General features: G+C 38.5%; 1 protein-coding gene across 23 annotated transcripts in view; it reads left to right on the top strand.

The window, feature by feature from the left end:
• Positions 1–20,538, top strand: part of LOC114296661 (K(+) efflux antiporter 4) — a 55,852-nt gene extending 35,314 nt beyond the window's left edge. For 5 of the 23 annotated variants that reach the window (XM_082870502.1, XM_082870501.1, XM_082870499.1 and 2 more), the window contains exons 13-20: positions 4,488–4,584; positions 4,672–4,725; positions 4,990–5,085; positions 18,096–18,284; positions 18,386–18,463; positions 19,395–19,439; positions 19,752–19,841; positions 20,153–20,538. In XM_082870502.1, coding sequence (XP_082726628.1) covers positions 4,488–4,584; positions 4,672–4,725; positions 4,990–5,085; positions 18,096–18,284; positions 18,386–18,463; positions 19,395–19,439; positions 19,752–19,841; positions 20,153–20,182 — 679 coding nt within the window. In that variant the 3' untranslated portion in view covers positions 20,183–20,538. Of the gene's footprint in view, positions 1–4,487; positions 4,585–4,671; positions 4,726–4,989; positions 5,086–18,095; positions 18,285–18,368; positions 18,464–19,394; positions 19,440–19,740; positions 19,842–19,981 lie in introns of those variants that run through there. The other 18 variants (XM_028240982.2, XM_082870498.1, XM_028240977.2 and 15 more) reach the window with 12 other exon arrangements.
• Positions 20,539–23,955: the final 3,417 nt, after the last annotated feature.

Raw genomic sequence — 23,955 nt, 5'->3', positions numbered from 1 at the left:
ATTTATGTATTATTGATTGATGTCTTGATTGATAGATTACAAGATGCATTAATTACAATTCCTATACAATCTATATATAGAAGAAAATGTGGTAGTAGGTGTAGTGGAGGTGATAGTGGGTTAGGTGAAGTGGAGTGTGTAGTGGAGTAGAGGTAGGTGAAGTGGAGTGTGTAGTGGAGTAGGTGAAGGTAATGTGGTAGTAGGTGTAGTGGAGGTGATAGTGGGTTAGGTGAAGTGGAGTGTGTAGTGGAGTAGAGGTAGGTGAAGTGGAGTGTGTAGTGGAGTAGGTGAAGGTAAAGATGGGAAATTCTAACAGCCCCCCGCAAACTCAAGGAGGAGAGAAACTAACCAACTTGAGTTTGGAGAGAGTAACAAAACAAGAAAATACATAAAAATAAAAAAGGATAGGAGACACTGTATGGTCGTGTCAGACCGTTGGTGAAGACACTGTATGGGGTGTCATAACGTTGTAGAGGACACTGTATGGTGGTGTCAGACCGATGTAGAAGACAGTTTATGGGGTCATGTCGGACCGTTGTAGAAGACAATGTTGTGACAGTTTACGGAGTCTTGCTGGACCCTTGTAGAAACTAACCGGAATCAATGTCGGGACAGTTTACAGAGTCTTGTCGGACCCATAAAGGAGCTAACCGGAATCAATGTCGGGACAGTTTACAGAGTCTTGTCGGACACTTGTAAAAACTAACCGGAATCAATGTCGGGACAGTTTACAGAGTCTTGTCGGACTCTTAAAAAGTTGCACCCTCAAAAGGTGTGCCCAATTTTGTCAAAAGGCGTGCCATCAAAAGGCGTGCCCAATTCATCAAAAGGCGTGCCATCAAAAGGCGTGCCATCAAAAGGCGTGTCCACTTTGTCAAAAGATGTGCCATGAAAAGGCGTGCCAGTTTGTCGGGCGGCAAGAGGCGCGCGATACGCGTGGCTGCCTCGGCTATTTAACCAAGACGAAGGCTGAGGCTGAGGCATACCATTCTGAAACCTCTGAAACCAACCCTTCGCTGAAAAAACTCTGCCTCTGCGGAGAGAGAAACTGTGGAACACTTTGTTGCCATTCTGTCACCAACCCTTCCGAACATTACCAGTCTGAAATTGCTATTTCGCTGAAACACTTAGCAACCCAAAAACATGGCCTCTTCTTCCCGTCCAGCTACCCAGAACCTGCTCACGCTCTTTCCAGAACTGAACGAGCCCACAAGAGAAATAACTGGTGCGGTGGCCAGTGAACCTCAACCAAACACCTCTGGTTTTGCTCCATTGAACTTTCCGATGCGGTCGGTGGAGCAAAAAATGGCGGTGCAAACTGATATTGAGGCTAATCAGTATACTCTGAAGTCATGCGTGGAAACCATGACGGCGGTCACAAATTTGTCGAACCGGCTGCAGAGTAGGACAAATGAGGTGCAGCATTTAAATTCCCAGCTGGCTCTGCTCCAACGCATGTATAAGGATGCGCGAGCAGAGATAAGTGTGCTGAAAGCAGAAAATAAGGAGCTGAAGCGGAAGGCCACTGTGATGTTCCGATTTGGAGGTCCGCCGTATGCTGCAGTGGAGGAGTATGGAGGAGTGAACGTGCTCGGCGGCGTAGGAAACACGGAGGCAGCACCGTCAAGGGCCGCCCAGGACGGAGGAAAGAAGAAGAGATCTGCAGCAGAGTAGAGAAGAAAAATCCCACTGTGGGTGTTGGGTGTGTTATGGTGGTGGTTTTTTTTTTTTTTTTTTTTTTTTTTCTCGTGTAAAATTATGATCGGGGTTGATCCTGACATGAATAAAATAAGTGTGTTTGGCAAACTCGAATGGTAGGTGTGGTAAGGCAGAAAAATCAACTGGAATGAATTTTTTTTTTTTTTTTTTTTTTGTGAAAATAATAATAATAATAATAATAATATTAATATGGAAATCATGGAGTGGGCGGTGGTACAAAAATATTGTGTAGAAAAAGAGGGAGATGGTGGAAAAGAGAGGCCACTCATGTTATTAAAATAAATTAAGGAATTAAAAAAAGTGATATTGGTTTTGTTTTCAAAAAAGATGGATTAAAATAAATATAAAAAAAGAAAAAGAAAGTGGAGACCATGATGAAAGGTGGGAACAAGTGTGCTGGTGCTGTGTTGTGATGGTCAGAAAGAGAGATAAGAAAATAAAATAAAATAAATTTCAAGGTGCTGTGTTGTAATGGCATTGAAATATCCACCATCATAAAGAGTATCAGTGGTGCTGCATATGTTTATGAGCATTATTTGAGGCCTTTCTTTCTTAACCCACAGCAGACTGTTAACGTCTAGTATGTCCCAAGGAAGAAGGACATCTTCAGTAAGCCAGATGACATTCTAACTGCTGCTGAGAAGTACATAGAAGAACATGGCCCGGAAGCATTTGAGAAGCTTGTTAGCAAGGATAGGGAAACCAAGTTCAGGAGTAGCAATTACACGTATTTTGATGAGGACCACAGCTATTGAGCCTTGTTTGGCTGAGGGAAACACCTTTTTTCCGCTGCTGTTAGGAATATCTTTCCGGTGGAGAAGCTGCTATGGACTATTTGGGGAGAGTGATGTCGAAAGCCGGAGCCTTGGATCTCGCCACCGGCGTCGGCGGAAAGATCGAGAAAGACGATGTTCTCTCCGCTGTCCAGAAGTATGAGCAGTATCACGGCTACTATGATGCCGAGAGAGAATGAGATGTTATGAAGATATGATGAGGAGGTAGGTATGTAGTAGACAATTCTAGCGGACTAGGTTGAGGTCCGGCGGGCGGCCAAGGCGAGGTTGCCGCCCGCCGGTGAAGCGAAAAAATATTAAATTCTTAACCTTGCTCTGATACCATGTAAGAATTTATGTATTATTGATTGATGTCTTGATTGATAGATTACAAGATGCATTAATTACAATTCCTATACAATCTATATATAGAAGAAAATGTGGTAGTAGGTGTAGTGGAGGTGATAGTGGGTTAGGTGAAGTGGAGTGTGTAGTGGAGTAGAGGTAGGTGAAGTGGAGTGTGTAGTGGAGTAGGTGAAGGTAATGTGGTAGTAGGTGTAGTGGAGGTGATAGTGGGTTAGGTGAAGTGGAGTGTGTAGTGGAGTAGAGGTAGGTGAAGTGGAGTGTGTAGTGGAGTAGGTGAAGGTAAAGATGGGAAATTCTAACAATAACTATATATACAAACAAATAATGTTCTGATGTTAATGTTTGTTGTTTCATTATTTTGTGTCATATCTGTACTGTGAACTGGAACAGAAGCGAGGACTCGGCATATTGATCCAAAGAACCAACAGAAAAATGGAAGCCCTAGATTTTAAATAAATTGGTGTATAAGGATATCAAACCATTAATTTTAGATATTTCATAGTAGTATTTCTCTTAGTACTAACTGTAGGAGTCTTTTGATTATGAATAAAAACCTCGATCACATTTTTATTCAATGCATATTATTTATTAGGGAAGCAAGTAATTACTGAATATTTGATTCCCCTTTAACCTGCTTAATTTTGTTTGGAGGGCTAGAACTCTGAATATTATGCTACTTCATACTTTAGGTCATCAACTTTGTTTATAAAAGTTTTCTCCAAATTGCAGCAGGATATGTTTTTCCTATCACCAGGTTTTGCTTTAGGTCACACACATCTTGTGCCACTGTTAAATGCAGCCAACCTGTGAGTCTGCGACTTTATTTGGAGTCTGCATTATGAGGCAGAAAGACAAACTACTTGGAAAAAGGTGTTGTCCCACTTCCCAAAATTCTATAAACAGCCTCAGAGTCTTCGTCCCACTTAGCTTTCAAGGAATCAAATGCAAACAGTGACTTATACTATTGAATATTGATGAAACAAATATGCTGTTTTCAATGAGACTTTTTAGTTACGCTTAGGTAGTTCAGTTTCCATTCTATGTATTACTTTCTGCATCATATTACTTACTGTTCCTTCGATCTGATAATGGAATTTTTTCTCTTGAAAGCTAATGTGTTGTCTATTTATCTTGGAATCTTCATATTGGTGATCATTCAGGGCATGCTAGCTGCATATTTTGAAAATAGTGCAGCAGTCTTGAGCTTCATAGCTACTGATTATTGATGTCATTTTATGTACAACTGGAAACAGCTTTAGAGTCTTTTGGCTCTTCTAAATGAAGTATCACACTGCAACAAACAAATACAATTCATTACGGTCTTATTAGTACTTCTGGAAGTCTATGTTTGGGGTGCAACTGAGAATAAAATAAAATGGATTCTCCGGAAGGATAAATTCTTTAATGAGCTGGCACCACAAATAAATTCAGGGCTTGAGGATCAGAATATGTAGCATTACCTAAAAGAATTTGAATGTTTGGTTCTCATTTTCATTGCTGCAAATTTAGCACATCTGAAGTCCTTGGTGGCACACATTGATTGTGGTTTCCATATTATTGGATTAGTGTACAATTCTCGCCTCCTGCTTATATTGTTTTCCAATTCAATCTATTAAATTTCTTGTCCAGGCTGGTGGTTTTGATTACTTTTTTGGCCATTTTGTCAATACTATCTCGGACTTGTGTACCTTGGTTTCTAAAGCTGATGATTAGCCTATCATCACAGGTAACTTTTCCTAATATGATATGATCGATTTACTCCTGGACGGCAATTTCTATGTTTTGAGGCTTTGATTGAAATCTTTTTGTACAGACCAATGAACTTTATCAATTGGCAGCAGTGGCTTTCTGCTTGCTGGTTGCCTGGGTAAAGCCTCATTTCCCAATTCCCTTTCTAGCATATCATTTCATGCATTTCCTTCAATATTCTGTTTTTTTTTTTTTTTTTTTGGTTGGGTCTGAAAATATTTTAGATAGAAAAAACTAGTGTTTACTCATCCCATCTTGAGTGGATACTTTTGCAAACCAATTATCTACTTGCCCACCATCTCTCCATAGTCCAAACACGTGCTCTTGCACAAAGCGTGCATGTGTTTTTCTGTGTATAATATGGATTATTTTGTTCTTTCAGTGTAGTGATAAGTTGGGTCTAAGCCTTGAACTGGGTTCCTTTGCTGCTGGAGTAATGATATCGACAACCGAACTTGCTCAACATACACTTGAACAGGTAAGATGCTCTAGTTGTTTACATTGTATCAGAAGCTGCGGAGGTGCCTGATTATTTAAGCTTTATGCTAGTTAAATGTTTATGAAATTCACTCTGAATCAAAGTTATGAGAGAAAAAATTTGTGATCTTATCAATAATTCATCTAAAATGAATTATCATGTAGAAACAGAAAGATATGCTTTGTTAGAATGTCTAACTAAAGAGTATATATTCAAACTAATTGCAATTCAGCCATCTTGAAAGTTGCTCGAAAGCTTGTAAATGTACTTGCTACTTCAATTTTTAATTTACTCTTAATCCATGGATTTGTGTCAGGTATTCAGATCTACTTATATTCACTTTTCTCTCAGTATTATTTCATTCATTGGAGAAAGAAAGAACTAAAAATTGTCATCAAATGCTGATCCTACAACATCATGGTTGACTTTTCAACCTGAGCTATGTGTTTTTTTTGCTACAGCCAAATGTTCTTCTAAACTTCTAAGTTCAGTTATCCATCATATCCTCTGCTGGCTACATACACCCATACTAGTACACTATTTTCAAACTCAGATTTATTTTTATGCCCTGCGTAAAGCTTATCTACAAATTGCATTTTCCAAATGATTTACACTCCTATTTGTATACAAGGACTAGACTATTTTGTAGAGCTTTCTTGTATATTCTATTATACCCTTCTCAATTGGTAATCAACCTGTGATGCTTTTTTTTTTTGGACAAGTTCCAGCTGTACTGTGATGTCTTTGTGTGGAAAATGGCTATTGGCGGCCATTAAATTTAGTACACAACATATATCTGGAATTTAAGAGAATACAAAGCTTGAGTGATGATTATGATATTATCTCCTTTTATATTAATCAATCAACTGTTACAAAAGGAAGCCCTAAGGCACTGATTAAGGAATTACCTTTTATATTGATTGACTGATTATGGAATCACAATCAATCAATTACAATCTAATCTAAATAAGGAAACAAGGAAATATTCTAACACTCCCCTCAAGCTGGTGCGAACATATCTCGCTTGCCCAGCTTGCCTAGAATGTCATGAAATGGTTTACTCCCAACTCTCTTGGTGAGAATATCTGCAAGTTGTTTGCCTGACTTCACAAAAGGAGTACATATCATGCCGCTAGTGAGTTTCTCCTTGATGAAGTGGCGATCAATCTCAACATGTTTTGGGGGTGTTTGTTTCAGCTTTTTAGAGCCAACCTATGGCTTTTGGCTTTGAAAAAGTTATTTTGGACTGTTTGGTTAAACTTATTTCAAACAGCTTCTGATTCTAACAGCTTATTTTAACTCAAAAAAACTGATTCTGAGAAGCTGCTCACCCCTTGCTTCTGATTATCAGCTTCTGCTGTGGACATGTTAATTTATGGTTATACTCTTAAATTTTTTTATTTTTTATTTTTTTAAAAATAGAAAAAGACTCAAATGGACTATAGATTATTATTATTATTTTTTATGAGAAATGTAGACAAACAAAAAATAAAAATTAATTGAAAAAACTATTTCACAGCTTATTTAACAAACACTACTCAGCAACTTAAATCTATAATCCAACAGTTACACCAAACAGATTAACAACTTCTGATTAAAGTCATAATCTATAATCAGTTAAGCTATAATCTATAAGCTGTTTTAACAGCTACACCAAACGGGGCCTTTGTCCTGTCATGTTGAACAGGATTGTGAGCTATGTTGATGGTAGCTTTATTATTACAATATAGTCGCATAAAGTCTGTCTGGTCTACAAGAGTTCACACACACTTTGTGTCATAGTTTTCAACAATAGTCTGATCCACAAGAGTTCACACACATCTTGTGCCATAGTTCTAAACTCAGTTTCTGCACTTGATCTAGCCACCACATTCTGTTTCTTACTCCTCCAAGTAATAAGATTGCCGCCCACAAAGGTATAATATCTTGATGTAGATCTCCTATCAGTTATTGACCCTGTCCAATCAGTATCTATATAGGCTTCCACTCTAAGTTGATCATGTTTGAAAAAGTAGAGGCCCTTTCCAGGAGAAGATTTCATATACCTCAGAATTCTCATAACAGCCTCTAAGTGAATTTGATGAGGAGCATGCATAAACTAATTATATTGATAACAATAGTAATATCAATATCAGAACGAGAGTGAGATAAGTAAATAAACTTACCTACTAGTCGCTGATAACTCCTATCAACAGCTCCTCCTTCATCATCACCAAGTTTTTGATTAGGTTCCAGTGGGGTATCACAGGCCTTACATCTAAGCATCCCTGTTTTCTTCAAAAGATCAAGAACATATTTCCTTTGTGAGATGAAAATCCCATCTTTGGAGTGAGCAACTTCGATTCCCAGAAAATATTTCAAGTTTCCCAAGACTTTGATTTCAAACTCACTAACTAAATATTTCTTCAACAGGGATATTTCCTCACTATCATCGCTTGTAAACATTATATCATCCACATAAACAATGAGAGTTGTAGTCTTACCACATGAAGAGTGTTTCACAAATTCCTGACTCTGTTTGAAACCATATTTAAGCATAGCCTGAGTGAATCTCTCAAACCAAGTCTTTGGAGACTGTTTGAGACCATATATAACGACTTTCGAAGCATGCATACTTTACCCTTTGTTTGATGATCCTCAAAATCAGGAGGAATGTGCATATATACCTTTTCTTCTAGATCACTATGTAAGAAAGCATTCTTTACATCAAACTGATGAAGTGGCCAATCTAAATTAACTGCTAGAGAGAAGTATTTTGATTGAATTCATCTTAGCCACTGGTGCAAAAGTCTCCTGATAGTCTACTCCATAGGTCTGAGTGAAGTCTTTTGCCACAAGTGGAGCCTTGTAACGCTTAATGGAACCATCTGCTTTGTGCTTCACAGTATACACCCATATGCATTCCACCGGTCGTTTGCCCTCCTACGTGCTATTCTTACAAAGTGTTTTCATTTCCTCAATCATGGCAAGCAGTGGCGACTCTAGGAATTTTTGTCAGTGGTGTCAATCAAAAACTTAAATACCATATATCTTACAGAAAATTCACATTAATCATTATATCACATAAGGAGAAAAAAATCAACAAATTAATTTAAAGTCTAAAATTATAAACAAAAATATTTCAATATATTGATACTATTATTTAAGCAAAAAGACATGCTAATACACGAGCTTCTACAATTGACCACGACGAGATTTCTTATTTTGAAATCGTTGCATAATAAGCTCATTATCAACACTATCAAATAGTGGGTTCAAAAGAGTAGGATTTAAAACTATGGGTTCAAAGTTGTATTTTAGTGGGTTCAATTACTAATTTTTTTCTTAAAATCTAATATTTATATAATTATAATAATAATAATAAAAATTCAGCCAAGGGGTTCGGGTGACACCCCTGGCTAAGCCTTGGAGCCGCCCCTGATGGCAAGTTTTCATTCAGAGGTAGCGAGAGCATCCTGAAAATGGTTAGGAATACTAAGGCCTTGTTTGTCATAACCTAAAAACGTCAAAAAGTCACTATCCTATTTAAGTCCCATCATCTTATTTAAGTCATATTACTTCAAACCTAACCCATACTCAACCCATATTTCATAAAAAGTCAAAAAGTACACTTATTTAGATCATCCCAAACCATTCCTAACAGAGGAAATGTTTGACACAAAGGCTCTGTTAGAGAAAGACAAATAAGAGTAGGACACAAAGTTTGAGATATACAAGATCTCACACCCTTTCTCTTGGCAATAGGAATATTAAGATCAGTAGTGTGAGGAATAGCAATATTAGTAAACTCAACAGAAACAAGAGGTTCAAAGTTACCTGGACTCTTATCAGAAGCAGGAGATGGCAGTGGGTGAGTAGAAGTGGTCTCTTGTATCCAAGTAATCTTCTGTCTTGTCTTTGTCCCTGACATAAACTTGCCATTCCCTGTCCTCAGTGGCATTGGATTCTATAGTCCCAATAATAAGTGGTGCAAGAACTGTGAGAATATTATAGAATTATGGAAATATATTAATTAGGTTGATTGTGAATATTCGATTGATAGTAGATTGATTGTATAGGGTTCTTTCCTATTATAAATTAGGTTTAGGATTGCTATAAATATTGGTTGTAATCTTTGTATTATGTACAATTGAGTATACAGAAAAGCTTTCAGGAATCTTACATGGTATCAGAGCCGTGTGTGAAATCCTAGCGCCATCGTTGTCAACTTCGGTTCTAGCCTGTTCGGTTGAGTTCTCTTTTGATTCTCTCTGTGTTCTTAGAAGTCGTGATTGTATCGGAATCACAGTTTGCAATTCACCCATTTGGTTCGTAATAAGCACCTCTGTGTTCGACTCGCCTCGCATGATTGAAACTTTGGAATCTCGTGTCTCGTGAGTCTCAACCCTTTTTCCTCTGTGCATTGACGACTTGCTCTGAATTGCCTCCTTCTGGACTCGCGATCCTCGTCTCGGTCTGAACACGTGATCGTGAGTCTCGACAACGCATCTGGGTTCGACTTCTGGAGCACATGCAATATCTCTCTCGCTTTGGTTCATGAAGACTGCCTCTTTGTCTCTCGCGAAGGTCCCTTTATGAGTCGAAAGTCTGGTTCTCTCTCTTGCTAGTATTGAGTTCGTAAAACCCCTGTCTCAGTGGATCATGCTTCGAGAAATCCATCTCCTTCCCTGACTTGTTTACTGTTGTTGTATCTCTCTCTCTTAGTTAGGTTGAACCCACGGGTAATTGACCCATCTGGTATTATTTTTTTTTGGATTTATTAAGTTTAGACCCTTGATGCCTATTTTGTTTTATTTTGGGTTTATTACACTTGAGCCCCTCAATTTTCTGATTATTATAATGTCTCTGGCTTCGGATGAGTGTTTTCTGCCATCAGAAGGGCTATTGGAAATATCACTGTCCCAAGAAGGGATGTCTATCTTGTTCGTCTTCTCAGTAGTTTTCGATCAAGTTCTGTGCTCCTCCTCTGAGTACCGTTCGGCCTCCCGCCGGTTCTACTGTATTTGCTCCGGCTCCTGATTCTGACTTAGCTTCCTTGACTGCTCAAATTAGTCAGCTTTAGCATACACTAATTAGTCAGTTTCAGCATATATAGTCTCCTTCCTAGCCATCCACGTTTGCCTCTATTGTTTCCTCTCTTCCTTCAGGTTTGCTTGGGTCTTCTTCAAGTATTTCTTCATCTGTCTGGATTTTTAACTTTGGTGCATCTCATCATATGACTCCCCATTTCTCCTTACTTCAAAATTGTACTCCTCCTCCCTTTTCTATTACTGTCAATGCTGTCAATGGGTCTGGTATGTCTGTTATATCTGTTGGGTCTATCCTAGCGTCTGTTATGTCTACTGTCTCTATTCCATCTCTTCTTTATGTTCCTTAGTTATCTGTTAATTTATTATCTATTAGTTAGCTTGATGTCTCTGGTTTTGATGTTATCTTTTCTTCTTCTATCTGTTCTGTGCAAGATCGGATATCTAAGCAACAGAGTGGGATTGGCCGTAGAGTTGGAGACCTCTATGTGGCAAAGAGCTTGCATCTGCCTATGGCCACCTCACTGACTGCCTTTTCTTCTTTTCAGTTAAATTTTCTATCTAGTCCTTTTTATTTGTGGCATTCTAGATTAAGGCATTTGTCTGTTGATCGCTTACGGTCTTTTGCTCAGTCTGGTATATTGGGTAAAGTTTCTTCTAGTGAACTTACTGAATGTTGGGGGTGTAAATTTGCTAAAATGACAGCATTACCTTTTCATAAAAGTACTTCTATATCTAATACATCATTTTCTTTAGTTTAAACTGATGTTTGGGGCCCTTCTCTTGTTCTCACCAAAGGGGGTTCTGCATACTATGTGTCATTTGTTAATAACTGCACTCGTTATACTTGGATTTATCTCATGACTCATGAGTCTGATTTCTACCAAGTATATTGTACTTTCCAGTCTATGGTCACTACACAGTTTGAGTTTACTATTCAATTGTTGCGGTCTGACTTGGGCAGGGAATACTTTAAAACTGAATTTTGTGAATATTTAGTCAAATTGGGTACCATTCACCAAACTTGTTGTACTGATACACTTGCCCAAAATGGTCGAATTAAGCGTAAACACCATCATTTCCTTGAGACAGCTAGGTCTTTCATTCTCTCTGCCTCTGTTCTGGCTCCATTTTGGGATGAGGCAGTTCTTACTATTGTTTTTCTTCTCAATCGTATGTCTACCCCCCTTCTTTCTGGTTGGTCTCCTTATGAGGCTCTGTTTTCTCAATTTCTTTATTACTCCCTCCTTCGTGTGTTTGGGTTTGCTTGTTTTGTTCTTTTATCCTGTAAACATAGGACCAAACTTAGTGCCCGGTCTGTCCTATGTTTTTTTTTAGGTTATAGTCTCACTCAGAAAGGTTATCGCTGTTATGATCCTGTTTCCCGTCGCCTTTATGTCTCCCGCCATGTTGCATTTCTCGAACGTCTCTCTTACTTTCAGTTTCCTCCTCTCACTGTCCTAGTTTCCAAAGAGGATTTGGTTCATGTTGATTCATTTCCTTGTAAGGTCCCGTCTGATGAGTACATCTCCACAGTTCCTCCTAAGCTTGTTCCATCTTCTCCTCTTACTTTACCTCTGGCTGCTTTTCCTTCTTTAACTTTTTTTCCTCCTTCGTTGTTAGTTTATTCTCGTCGCAAGGCTCTTCCTCCTCAACCTCCACCTCCACCTCCACCGATTCTCTTTGCCCATGTTGCTGATCCTCCTGCTTCTGACGACTCTGATCTTACTGCATACCGATATCCTACTCGAGCGCGTCATCCTCCAAACAGGTTGTGTTTTTCTAATACATGTTTTTCTGCTTCCTATCGTACTTTTTTGTCTGCTATTCACTCTTTTTTAGAACCTCAGTCTTATAAGGAGACCTGTTAGGATCCTTATTAGGTTCAAGCTATGGAGGATGAGTTGTCTACTCTACAAAAAACTAGTACTTGGGAGTTGGTTCCTTTGCTTGCTGGTAAGAATCTGGTTGGTTGTAAATGGGTCTACAAAGTTAAGACTCATTTTGATGGTTCTCTTGAGCGCTACAAAGCTCTTTTGGTTGCCAAAGGTTTCTCACAGGAGTATGGTATTGATTATGAGGTGACTTTTGCTCTTGTTGGTAAGATGATTATTGTCTATACTTTGATCTCTATTGTTGCTGTTTGTTTTTGGCCTCTTTATCAGATGGATGTTAAGAATGCTTTTCTTAATGGTCATTTCATCGAGGAGGTTTACATGCGTCCTTCCTCTGGCCTTCACCATTCCTCTGGATAGGTTTATCGCCTTCGGTTTGCTTTGTATGGTCTAAAACAGTCTCCTCGTGCTTCGTATGATCGCTTTCAGACTGCTATTACTGAGCTTGGATTTCATTATTGTGCCCAGGATTCTACTTTATTTCTTCTTCACACCTTTACTAGATTTGTTGCGTTCTAGGAAGCACGGATACAGATACGGGATACGGATACGATACGATACGGATACGGCGATACGACAAAATTTGAAAAACTAGGATACGGGTACGGCGGGGATACGTTCGTAAAAAATATTATTTTAACAATTTTTAGTAATGCAGTATGCATAAAAATAAAACCCAAAGCAAAAGACAACTTGATAAAGAAGAAAGATTCCTATAAAACTAAGAGTCTTCAAGGTCAATAGTTTCAACTTGTTCCCCTTCATCAGTGAATATCACAAGACCTTAGCTAAAGCCAAAAAACCATTCTTAAATAAAAATTTCAGCAAATATACTTTTTTAAGTCATCAATGATAGCCTAGGAAGCACGGATACGGATATGGGATATGGGGATGTGGATATAGCGATATGTCAAAATTTGAAAAAGTATGATACAGGTACAACGGGGATACATTCGTAAAAAAAAAAAATTATAATTTTAATAATGTAATATGCATAAAAATAAAACTTAAAGTAAATTAATAAATAAAGGGAGGGATTCCTACTAACCTAAAAGTGCTCAAACATTCATAAAACATCCAAAACTAAAAGCAAAAGCAAATGCAAATTAAACATCATCCTTACATGTCAAACACCAAAAAAAGAATGAGAGCTGAGAGAAGAAACGTGAGAGAGTGAGAAAGCGAGAGAGAAGTGAGAGAGACAACAAGGATACATCAATTTGACAAATTTTATTACTTTAACTCTCACTATATTCCTCTTATCAAAGAACTAAACAAAATATTATAAGTAATATGTAACTTCGAATATCCGATACTTCAAAATTAAATATCCGATACTTCAAAATTAATAAAAAATTAATTAAGAAGTATCCGATACTTTTAAGAAGTATCCGATACGTATCCGCGAGTATCCGAGGAGTATCGGTATCCGATAAGTATCCGATACGGATACGTCACCCTTTTTGAAGTATCCGTGCTTCATAGGTTGCGTTATTATTGTATGTGGATGATATGATCATCATTGGTTCTGACTCTTTTGCTATATCTGAGGTCAAGCAGCATCTTTTCCGCACCTTTGAAATGAAGGATCTGGGCCATTGCGGTATTTTCTTGGTATTGAGGTCGCTTCTTCTCCCAAGGGCTACTTTCTCTCTTAGGCTAAGTATGCTAATGAGGTTATTTATCGTGCCGATCTTATTGACACTAAGATTTTTGATATCCCCATTGAGCTTAATGTCAAGCTCAAAACTATTGAGGGTGTTCTTCTGGATGATCTTATTTTATATAGAGAACTCATGGGTTGCTTAGTCTATCTGACAGTTACTTGTCCTGATTTTGTCTATGTTGTTCATGTGGTTAGCCAGTTTGTCTTTGCTCCTTGCTCCTTACTCCTCACATTAGGCTACATTGGTTTGGATTCTTCATTATCTCCGGGGTACTATCTTTTAGGGTTTACTGTTGCCTTTTACTTCCTCTTTGGACTTGGTAGCTTATGCTGATTCTGATTGGGCTGATGATGTCACTGATCGCAAGTCCACTTCTGGTTTTTGCATATTTCTTGGTGATTCCATGATTTCTTGGAAGAGCAAGAAACAGACTGTTGTTGCGCATTCCACTGCTGAGGCTGAGTACCGTGCTATGGCTCATGCCAGTGCTGAGATTGTTTGGCTTCGCTATCTGTTGACTGATTTAGGTGTCTCTCAGTCTTCTCCAACCTCCCTTTACTGTGACAACCGCAATGCTATTCAAATTGCACATAGCACTGTCTTTCATGAGCGGATGAAGCACATTGAGATTGATTGTCATTTTGTCCGTCAGCATTTGCAGTTTGGTTCCCTCTCGCTTCCTTTCGTCTCTTCGGCATTGCAATTTGCTGATTTCTTTACGAAGACTCACACCACTGTTCGATTTCTGTTTCTTCTTGGCAAACTCTCAGTATTTTCTGCTAACACACCTTGAGTTTGAGCGGGGGTGTGAGAATATTATATAATTATAGAAATATGTTAATTAGGTTGATTGTGAATATTCGATTGATAGTATACAATCAATCTATAGATAAGGTTTAGGATTGCTATAAATATTGGTTGTAATTTTTGTATTATGTACAATTGAATATACAGAAAAGCTTTCAGGAATCTTATAAGAACAACTGGTTCTACCATAGGAGCAACAGGGACAACGAGAATTTCTTCACACCAAGGCTTTCCCTGAAGGGATGACTGTGACATTGGAGAAGACAAGAAGTAGGACTGAGACTCAAATAAAGTGACATCCATGATACAAACCACTTACGAGAAGGAGGGTGATAACACTTATATTCCTTTTGAGTAGGCGAGTATCCGAGGAAAACACACTTGAGAGAGTGAGGCTCTAACTTACCATGAGTAGGAGAATAATTATGGACAAAACAGACACAACCAAATATTTTAGGAGGAATGGAAAACAAAGACTTTGAACTGAGAAGGACTTGAAATGGAGCTTGTTTTTGCAAAACGTGGGTAGGAAGACAATTAATGAGATAGGCTATGGTGAGAATGACCTCACCCCAGTAGGATCGAGGCGCACACATAAAAAAACACATGCAGCAAGCCATATGAAGAAAATGTCGATTCTTGTATTCTCTAACCCCATTTTGTTGAAGGGTATTAGTGCAAAATGTCTGATGTATAATGCCGTGAGTGAAAAAATAGCTCTTTAACCCCGAATCGATGTATTCACCCCAATTATCAAAATGTAAGATTTTGACAATTGCCCCAAATTGAGTACAAATCGTTTTATGAAAATTTTGAAACACAGGGAAAATCTCACTTTTTTCTTTCATGAGATACACTCAAGTAGTATGAGAAAAATCATCGATAAAGGTGGCAAACCATCTATGGCCTTTTAAAGACATAACATGAGATGGACTCCACACATCAGAATGTATTAAAGAAAAAAGAGCTATACTTTTATTAAGACTTCGAGCAAAAGAAGCTCGGTATTGTTTGTTAAGGTGACAATACTCACAAAGAAACTCAGACATATTATTGTTTATAAAAACAAAAGGAAATAAATGCCTAAGTAAATGAAAAGAAGGATGTCCAAGACGCCGATGCCACAACCATAAATCCTCCTTGGTGATTGGGAACTAGATGGAATGATGAGCAAGCTTGTTCGGCTGATCTAAGAAATGGAGACCATTTTTTGCACTACAACTGCCAATTGTCCTTGTGACAAGGTCCTGAAAAAGACAATAATCAGAAAAGAATGTCACACTACAGTTCAAATCCTTAGTAATATGACTCAATGATAGAAGATTAACAGAAAAATTGGGAATGTGGAGCACTAAAGATAGAGGTAAGGTAAAGGTGACATGAATTAAACCTTAACCAGAGATAGAAGAAATAGTACTATCTGTAATCCTAACTTTGTCTTGACCTGAAAAGGGCTTATATGCTGAGAAAAGGTCGGAAGGTGCAGACGTATGATCTGAGGCACCAGAATCAATAATCCATGGCAAAGATTTAAGGGAAAGAAAAACACTAGGAGAAGAGGCTATTACCTGAGCACGCAAACGACGAGGAAGATGCACTGGGAGTAGTAGAAGATCGGCGAGTCAGCAAATGACGCAAAACATCCTCAAACTTAAGAGAAGTTATGCTAGACAAACTATCAGAAGTCGGACCAACTGAAGCGGAAGTAGAATCAAGGGTGTCAACGGCATTAGACTGATGGGCTCGTGGATTAGAGCCACGTCCTCTAGGCTAGCCTGATCGATCGCCTCTAGTACCAGACCGATCACCTCGACTACCTGATGGAGCCCCATGAAGCTCCCAACACGTCTCACGAGTATGCCACGACTTGCTGCAGTAATCACAGAACACAGTATCATTTCTTGAAGGATGGGAAAGAGGTAGTGACAAACCAGCCCCATCACGAGAAGGAGCAGAAAGTAATGTTGAACGGTCTCCAGTAGCCGGTGGTAACATAGCAGAATGATGACTCTCCTCATTCTGTACATAAGCAAAGGCCTCTTGAAGCGATGGAAGAATATCCATGGCAAGGACACGACTTCAAACCGGATCAAACTTCACATTGAAGCGTTCTAGAAACTTATAGACCTTCTCTTGTGCAAGAAACTTTTGGTAACCAACTGAGTCAACCGTACAAACAAGCTTGTAATCCAGGAGATGATCTAGGCGTTTCCCACTATTAGTCAGAAGGGTGTAATACTGGAGAACTGTCTGCTCCCCCTGTATTGAGCGCTCAATAGACCAGCACAACTCAAAAGATTGAAAAAAATTCCCTTTTCGAGAATATGTAGCAGCGATTGCTTCCCAAATATCTTGGGCAGTATCCATGGAAAAATAGCCTTCACCAATCTCAGGAATCATGGAATGAACAAGCCACCTCATGATTAAAGAGTTGGTAATCTCCCATTGGTCATAGCTTGGATCTGTAATACCTAGTGCGTGAATTCTCCTATTAATTTATCCCATCGTCCCCTTACTCTTCAGAAAAAGTGTCAAACAATGAGACCATGAAAGGTGATTCTGACCATTAAACAAAGCGGTAGTGATTTTGAGGCTAGGGTTTAGGTTCTCAGATGTAGTAGTCATAATTGGGCTGGAGCTTTCCCTTTTAGATGGGTGAGAAGTAGTGGTGGATTTGCTAGTTAGGTCAGCCATAAGAACTCTACAATTTCAACCAAAAAACCTTGCATGAATCATAAGAATGGAAAGAGGAATGGAATGGGCTAGAACAAGCAAAATCACATGCAAACCACTATGGGAGCATAACAATTAGATTAATGGGTCATCTATGTGCCCATAAAATAAATCAAATATGGGAAAATGAACCTCCAATCAGAACAAGTGCTGAACTGTGTTTAAGAAAGTAGAGGGAAAGAAACTTGGGGCAACAGAAGATGGGTAGCCCTCAAATACTCATCCACAGAAGCCGAAATACACAAAGAGAGGCTAGGACAGCCCTCACAAGGGCTGACTAGGCCAGAGGGGCCTTCGGCTAAAGCCGAAACAACTCTGTGAGACCTTGACTGGTTTCGACAGAGACTTAGGGACTAGCGGTGGAGGATGGGTGATTGGTGGCAACGATTGTGTGGGTGACGGTTTTTAGGGTTTTGACTTTGATACCATGTAATTTAAGAGAATACAAAGCTTGAGTGATGATTATGATATCATCCCTTTTTATATTAATCAATTAACTGTTACAAAAGGAAGCCCTAAGACACTCATTAAGAAATCACCTTTTATATTGATTGATTGACTGATTAAGGAATCACAATCAATCAATCAATCAATTATCAATCACAGTCTAATCTAAATAAGGAAACATGGAAATATTCTAACAATATCTTGCTGTTTGAAATGTATGAATCTCCCTCTCTCTCAAAGTTGGGATATGTGTTGGGAGGTTACTTAAAAAAATGCTAGGTTTATTCTTTTAACAAAATTGTGGTACTGATTCATATTTGTAAGAACTCTTGTATTTGTTTGGAATACTGCATTTAATATGTTTTTCTTGCTGTAACCTTTGTTGAAATACCATTAGTGCTTTATTTTGATATAGATCTCTCTCTCTGTGTTAGGTTGAGCCGATTCGCAATTTATTTGCTGCGCTTTTTCTTGCCAGCATTGGGATGCTTATACATGTTCATTTTATTTGGAATCACATTGACATTTTACTAGCAGCCGTTATATTGGTGATCATCATAAAAACTGTTGTGGTTGCCACAGTGGTCAAAGGATTTGGTTATAGTAACAAGACTTCACTACTTGTAAGGATTTACCAATACTGGCATATTACATAATTTTTGCACCTTGGTTATTGATGTCTCTGTTGTTGACAAAAGGGGCCTTAGTTATTTGATATTTGTAGGTTGGAATGTCTTTGGCACAAATTGGGGAATTTGCTTTTGTTCTTCTAAGTCGTGCTTCTAATCTTCATCTAGTCGAGGTAATTCTTAAATTGTTAGCATTGTTTTGATTGATTGTTTCTAGTTATGAAGCACCAACACTTCAAAACAAGTGCCGTATCCGTGTCAGACGCACGGACACTTCAAGGACACATGGACATGCCGGGGACACTTTGGGGACATACTAGGGACATGCCAAGTTTTTTGTCTTATTTTATTTAGTGCTTTTGCTGAATGTTGGATGTTGAATGTTAAATGTTTATTATATTTTTGTTAGATTTAAATACTTAATAGATCATCCATAAAAATAAGTGTTAATTTATAAGTGTGTTTTTTTAAATAAATTTTTTTTATAGAATTAGAGTTAGTTTTTGTTAATATTGATTGTTTGTAGATGTAATAATAATCTAGATAGAAAATAAAAATATATGAAAATATATTTTATTGCCATGTCCCCGCCGTGTCTGTGTTTCCATGTTTTTGAAATCGCCGTGTCCCGTGTCCGCATCCGCATCCACATCCGCATCCGCATCCATATCCGTATCCGTGTCCGTGCTTCTTAGGTTTTCAGCTTATGCTAAATCCTTCTTTGAAAGAGAAGTTTGTGATGTCAACGTGTATATTGGACCTATTAGGCAAAAAATCATCAGCTTACATGGATTGCAATTGTGATTGAACTATTTAAACTTCGTCTAGTTATGAACCTTTTTCACCTATAAGCTTCAATTTTTAATTTTTATCTAGGTGTGCAGTTTCTTGTACGTTGTGTTTGGTTAGGGAATTTGAGAAGGGATTTGAAAAGGGAAAGGGAAAAAGTGTGTGAAACTAAGTGAAATGTAGATATATTTTATTCACATTTCACCTACATTTTCTTTTTTTTTTTTCCAAATTCCTTCTCAAATCCCCAACCAAACACAACAGTAATGTCCTATCAATTAGACATTGTAACTTAAAGTCTTGAAATTGTCGCAGGGTAAGTTGTACCTGTTGCTGCTGGGCACAACAGCTCTCAGCCTGGTGAGTAAAGCCATTTTGAATTCTGTTGCCAGTGATACCATTTGAGTTTTTTTTGGTTCCCATTCATTCTTTGTTTTGTTATATATGTAAGGTAACAATCATTCTTTATGTGAGATGCTTATAGTTGTGTTGTGGACGGCACTCACTAATGGCAAGAATTGGATCAATAACATTCTCTCTCTCTCTCTCAAAGATCATCAGAAGAATATCACAGTATCACATTTTCATGATGACTAGGATCCCTTTTATTATCAGAAGTTTGTTTCTTTATTTAAATCAATTAAAGTGTGCATGCTGACAGCAATTATATAGGTGACTACGCCATTGCTTTTCAAGTTGATTCCTGCCATGGTACATCTTGGAGTGCTGTTGCGGTGGTTCTCCCCTGATATTCAGAATGAGGTAATCACCTGATTGAAAAATGTCTCTGTTCTTTTCTATATTCATTTTCACCAAGCAAAGGATGTTGTGGTTTTGCCCGATCCTTCCCACAGTAGAAGAGTTTTTGAGATATATCTCTGGAATATGATTTCTCATCCCAGATTGGATTTAAAGGAGGTAGCCTGCGCGCAGACAGTGTTAAGCGTATTACTTTGATGGTCTAAGGCTCTCATCATGATTCATGATATTAAATATAAACATGAACCAGAAAAAATGCAAATTTTCGGGCTTTATTACCTGACGGGCTTCTTATGATGCTCTCTGGAGGACAGGTGTCTAAGAGTGCGAAGGAGGTTGACTGAGTTGAAACCGTTACTTTCTATTTCAAAGCTCCTCCTCCTATGTTGCTTGTTCTGCATATTTCTGACCAAGCAAGTGAAATGAATATGCCAACTGGGACTATGACAAGACAGAGTTTGGTAAATATGATTGGTATATGCCTTGCACATTAGTTTAGGTTATAGTTTTACTCCTACAGGGCTGTTTTTTTGTGTAAATAAGTGTCCATTTTGTAATGTAATAATTCATTTTATTTATTTTTACATGTTTTTTCCCCCAGTTATATAGTTGTTTTTGTTTACTTGTTTTTATTTTGATAAACGAAAATGGCACTGTAATCAAATTTTCAAATTTATCAATTCAACTTCTTCCTTAATCATTCTCTGTATTATATGAATAGGATGGCATTTAATTTTGTTGGAGCCATTGACAGGATTTCAGGAAAATGAGGAAAATAACAGGTATTTGTCCACGCAATAATTTTTATTTTATTCATTCTTCAATGGCAAGTGCTGTGAATAAGAGAAATGATTTTTTTTTTTGGTCACGCAGGTCAATGAAAGGACTTGCAATTTTCTATAGAAATTTTTTTTAGAAAATGCTTTTTAAAGAAAATATTTTTCTATGTTTGGTGGCGGTCGCGATGGGAGAAAGAAGAAGAAAAAAGAAGGGAGGAGGTGGGTTCATGATGGCAGACGGAGGAAGGGGTGGGGACTGACTTATGAGGGAAATGGAGGGGCAAGGGAGGTTGGGGGAGGGACGGGGGTAGTGGGGATAGGCTAAAGAGGGGTGGCGGGAAGGTTGTTAGAAAAGGCGAGCGGGTGAGAGTAGGGGCAGAGAAGGTGGCTGTAGGTAAGATTAGGGTTGAGAGGTTAGAGATGAGGATAAAATGAAAATTGTGGCAAGATTTAAAAAAAAAAAAAAAAATTTATATTAGTTTTTATAGTTTGAGACTTGTGTCATTTTGATTTTTGACTTTTCAATTATAATGAATTTGATCTTGAATTTTTAATTTTGTTCCAAATAAGAATAATTGAAGATAATGTTACTATATTTGAAGGGCGAAATCGTCATATAACTTATTTTGTATTGGTTAACTTGTATGTTATTTGAATTATAATGGTATTTTTTTTTAATAATAATGTTAAAACTTTTTTGATTATAATGTTTTGTTTGGTTTGGTTTTCAGAATTTATTTTCAAAATTTTTTTCTAAGAAATTAAAAATTAAATTGGAGAAAAAACTTTGAAATACACCATTTTTATATAATTTTATCTTTTGGGAGGTAAAAATAATTTTTTTGGATATTTATTTTCGTTAAATTAGTTTTAATTTTTTTAGAAGTTAAACATGGCGATAATTTCGATAGCGATAATTTTGATGTCATTATTAAGAGTAATGCTAGAGATTCTAAAAATTCGAGTACCAAAGTTTTTACTAAATGTCTCAAATGGATGTGAGACTCACACCATGTGGGTCCCATGTGGGTTTCAAACTCATATGAGACATTCGGTAGAATTTTTAGAATCTATAATTTTTGCATTATTAAACCAATTTATTAAATCAAAAAAGTCAAAATTAATTTTTTTTTATATATTAAACATATTGATTATACATTAAAAATCTAATAACCATCAAAAAATATCTATTAACAACAAATACAACCATCTATTACATGATAACTGTGGGGATATATTTTTTGAATGACAACACATGGCCGAGGTGGCACCGAAGTGCCAGTCGAGGTGTCACGTGTCTTGGTCTTGACGCTGAAATTTATTTGCGGAGATATCGGAGCCTGGGATAGACGGATAAGCTATAGGAGTCCTAGAATGTGGGGAGGACCTCAGCCTGGATAACGATAAAGCTCTTAGGGAGTTTATCTTTATCTATTGGAGAGTTCAGGATGAGCATTGGGCCAGAGTCCAGGGGAAGCTAGGTTTCTACAGGGATCAGGATAGTGCTGACTATAAAAGTAAGGCACCCTCGTGGGTCTAAGGTACGCTTTTTGTATTCTGGCTAGTGAATTAAGTACTATTTGCTATCTTTAAGAGATAACTGAGTACTAACTTGATCGTCGGAGTGCCCTCGGGTAGACGAACCGCCGCCGGAATTCTTATATTTCTGTGACAGGTTGTTTGAGTGTAATCTATTCTGCCGGTGTTCTCCAGCTGAGTACCTGTTTGGCAGTGTGGTCAGAAAACAACACACACAATTTGGCACCGTTTGTAGGAATCGAAGGAGAATAGATGGCCAACGACGGACAGAAAGAGAAGATTGGGGACGACATCCCTACTGAGAGTGATAAACACATTGACCCTAATGTAGAGGAGGATAACTGGAACGAAGAAACTCGGGATCAGAATCCCGGAGAGAAAGACGTCGGCCAAGAGGGAGAGGTACCAAATAAGAGAGACCGAGGCGGGTATTATAACGAGGACGACCTCTAGGTATGGAAAGATAGATGCCTGAGGAGGGACGACGAGATGAAGGAAATGGCGAACAAATTGGCGGACCTGCAATCAGTCGTCAATTTCATGATGCAAAACAACGTCATGCAGCCACCGTTTCCGTTACAAGATACGCCGATTTCAGCGGCCAAAAAAGGTGCCCAGAAAAGTGGGCAACAATAGGACCAAGGAACATTCTCACCGACCTTCACGGGAGGTCGGGCGATGAGAGTCGATGAAAAGAGAGTCTCGAAAAACACATCGTACCAAAGAAGCCTATGCCAAAGAACATCGACATGCTCAAGGGAATGAGCTTTGTTTCGACACGACTAATGGAGGGAGATCCAAGAGGACTCATAACGACACCGGGAGTAGTGCACTTTAGAGGCTAAAATCCGATGATAGCCGAGCTCCTGGACGGACCAAGGAGGATCTGAGAGATTACCTCCAGAGGAAGTGACATGATACCGAGGTGACCTTTCTGGTCAAACCGAAAACGCCGTTCTCGGTAGAATTAGACAAATTTGAGGCCGCAAAGAGGTTCCACATACCGAGATTCCAGATATACGACGGCAAGTCTGACCCTAATTTTCATGTCGGCTTGTACCTAAACTCAATGGCACTGTACACTGGGAACGAGCCGTTGCCCTGCAAGGTGTTCCCCTCATCTTTTGGAGAAATCGCATTAGACTGGTTTCACAAGTTGCCGAAAGGAACTGTGAAAAGCTGGGAAGGCCTGGCCGAGATGTTCGTGGCCAAGTTTGTGACAAACAAACTACAACCGTTGAGGGTGGGCTCCCTGATGGCTTTGAGAATTGGCAAGGGCGAAAGCCTTAGGGCCTATGCCAAAAGGTATTATGAGGTGTTCAACCGAATACCAGGATACAACCAAGAGGTGGCGGTCGTGTCTTTCAAAAATGGTCTGAACGATGATTGTCTGCTTCGAAAATCATTGGCAAAAATACTGCCAAAAAGTATGGAGGAACTTATGGCCAGGATAGAGAGGTATGTGAGAGCCAAGGAAGATACGCCGGGGACAAAGGTGTCAAAACAAGATAAGAGAAACGGCTCGCCGAAGTGAGGCCGAGGTAACACTGGATACAACAAGCAAGAGACAGGACTGAGGGCTGCACAGGTAATCACAACCGTATTCTGAATTTCGGTTTACAAAGTCTTGGAAAGAATCCAGAATCAGCCCTATTATAGAGCTCCAGAGAAGATTCCTGGTGAATGTATGAAGTCTGGGGAAGCACTGTGCCTACCACAATGAAGATGGGCATCTGACTCAAGGGTGCAGAGCCCTAAAGGCACATCTGGAAGACCTGGTAAGACAGGGTCATATAAGG

Source organism: Camellia sinensis, chromosome 5, assembly GCF_055761805.1.
Source record: "Camellia sinensis isolate YWXY chromosome 5, ASM5576180v1, whole genome shotgun sequence".
Taxonomy (NCBI): Eukaryota; Viridiplantae; Streptophyta; class Magnoliopsida; order Ericales; family Theaceae; genus Camellia; species Camellia sinensis.
The sequence above is the reverse complement of the archived record's forward strand: the minus strand, read 5'-3'. Positions and strand labels throughout refer to the sequence as shown.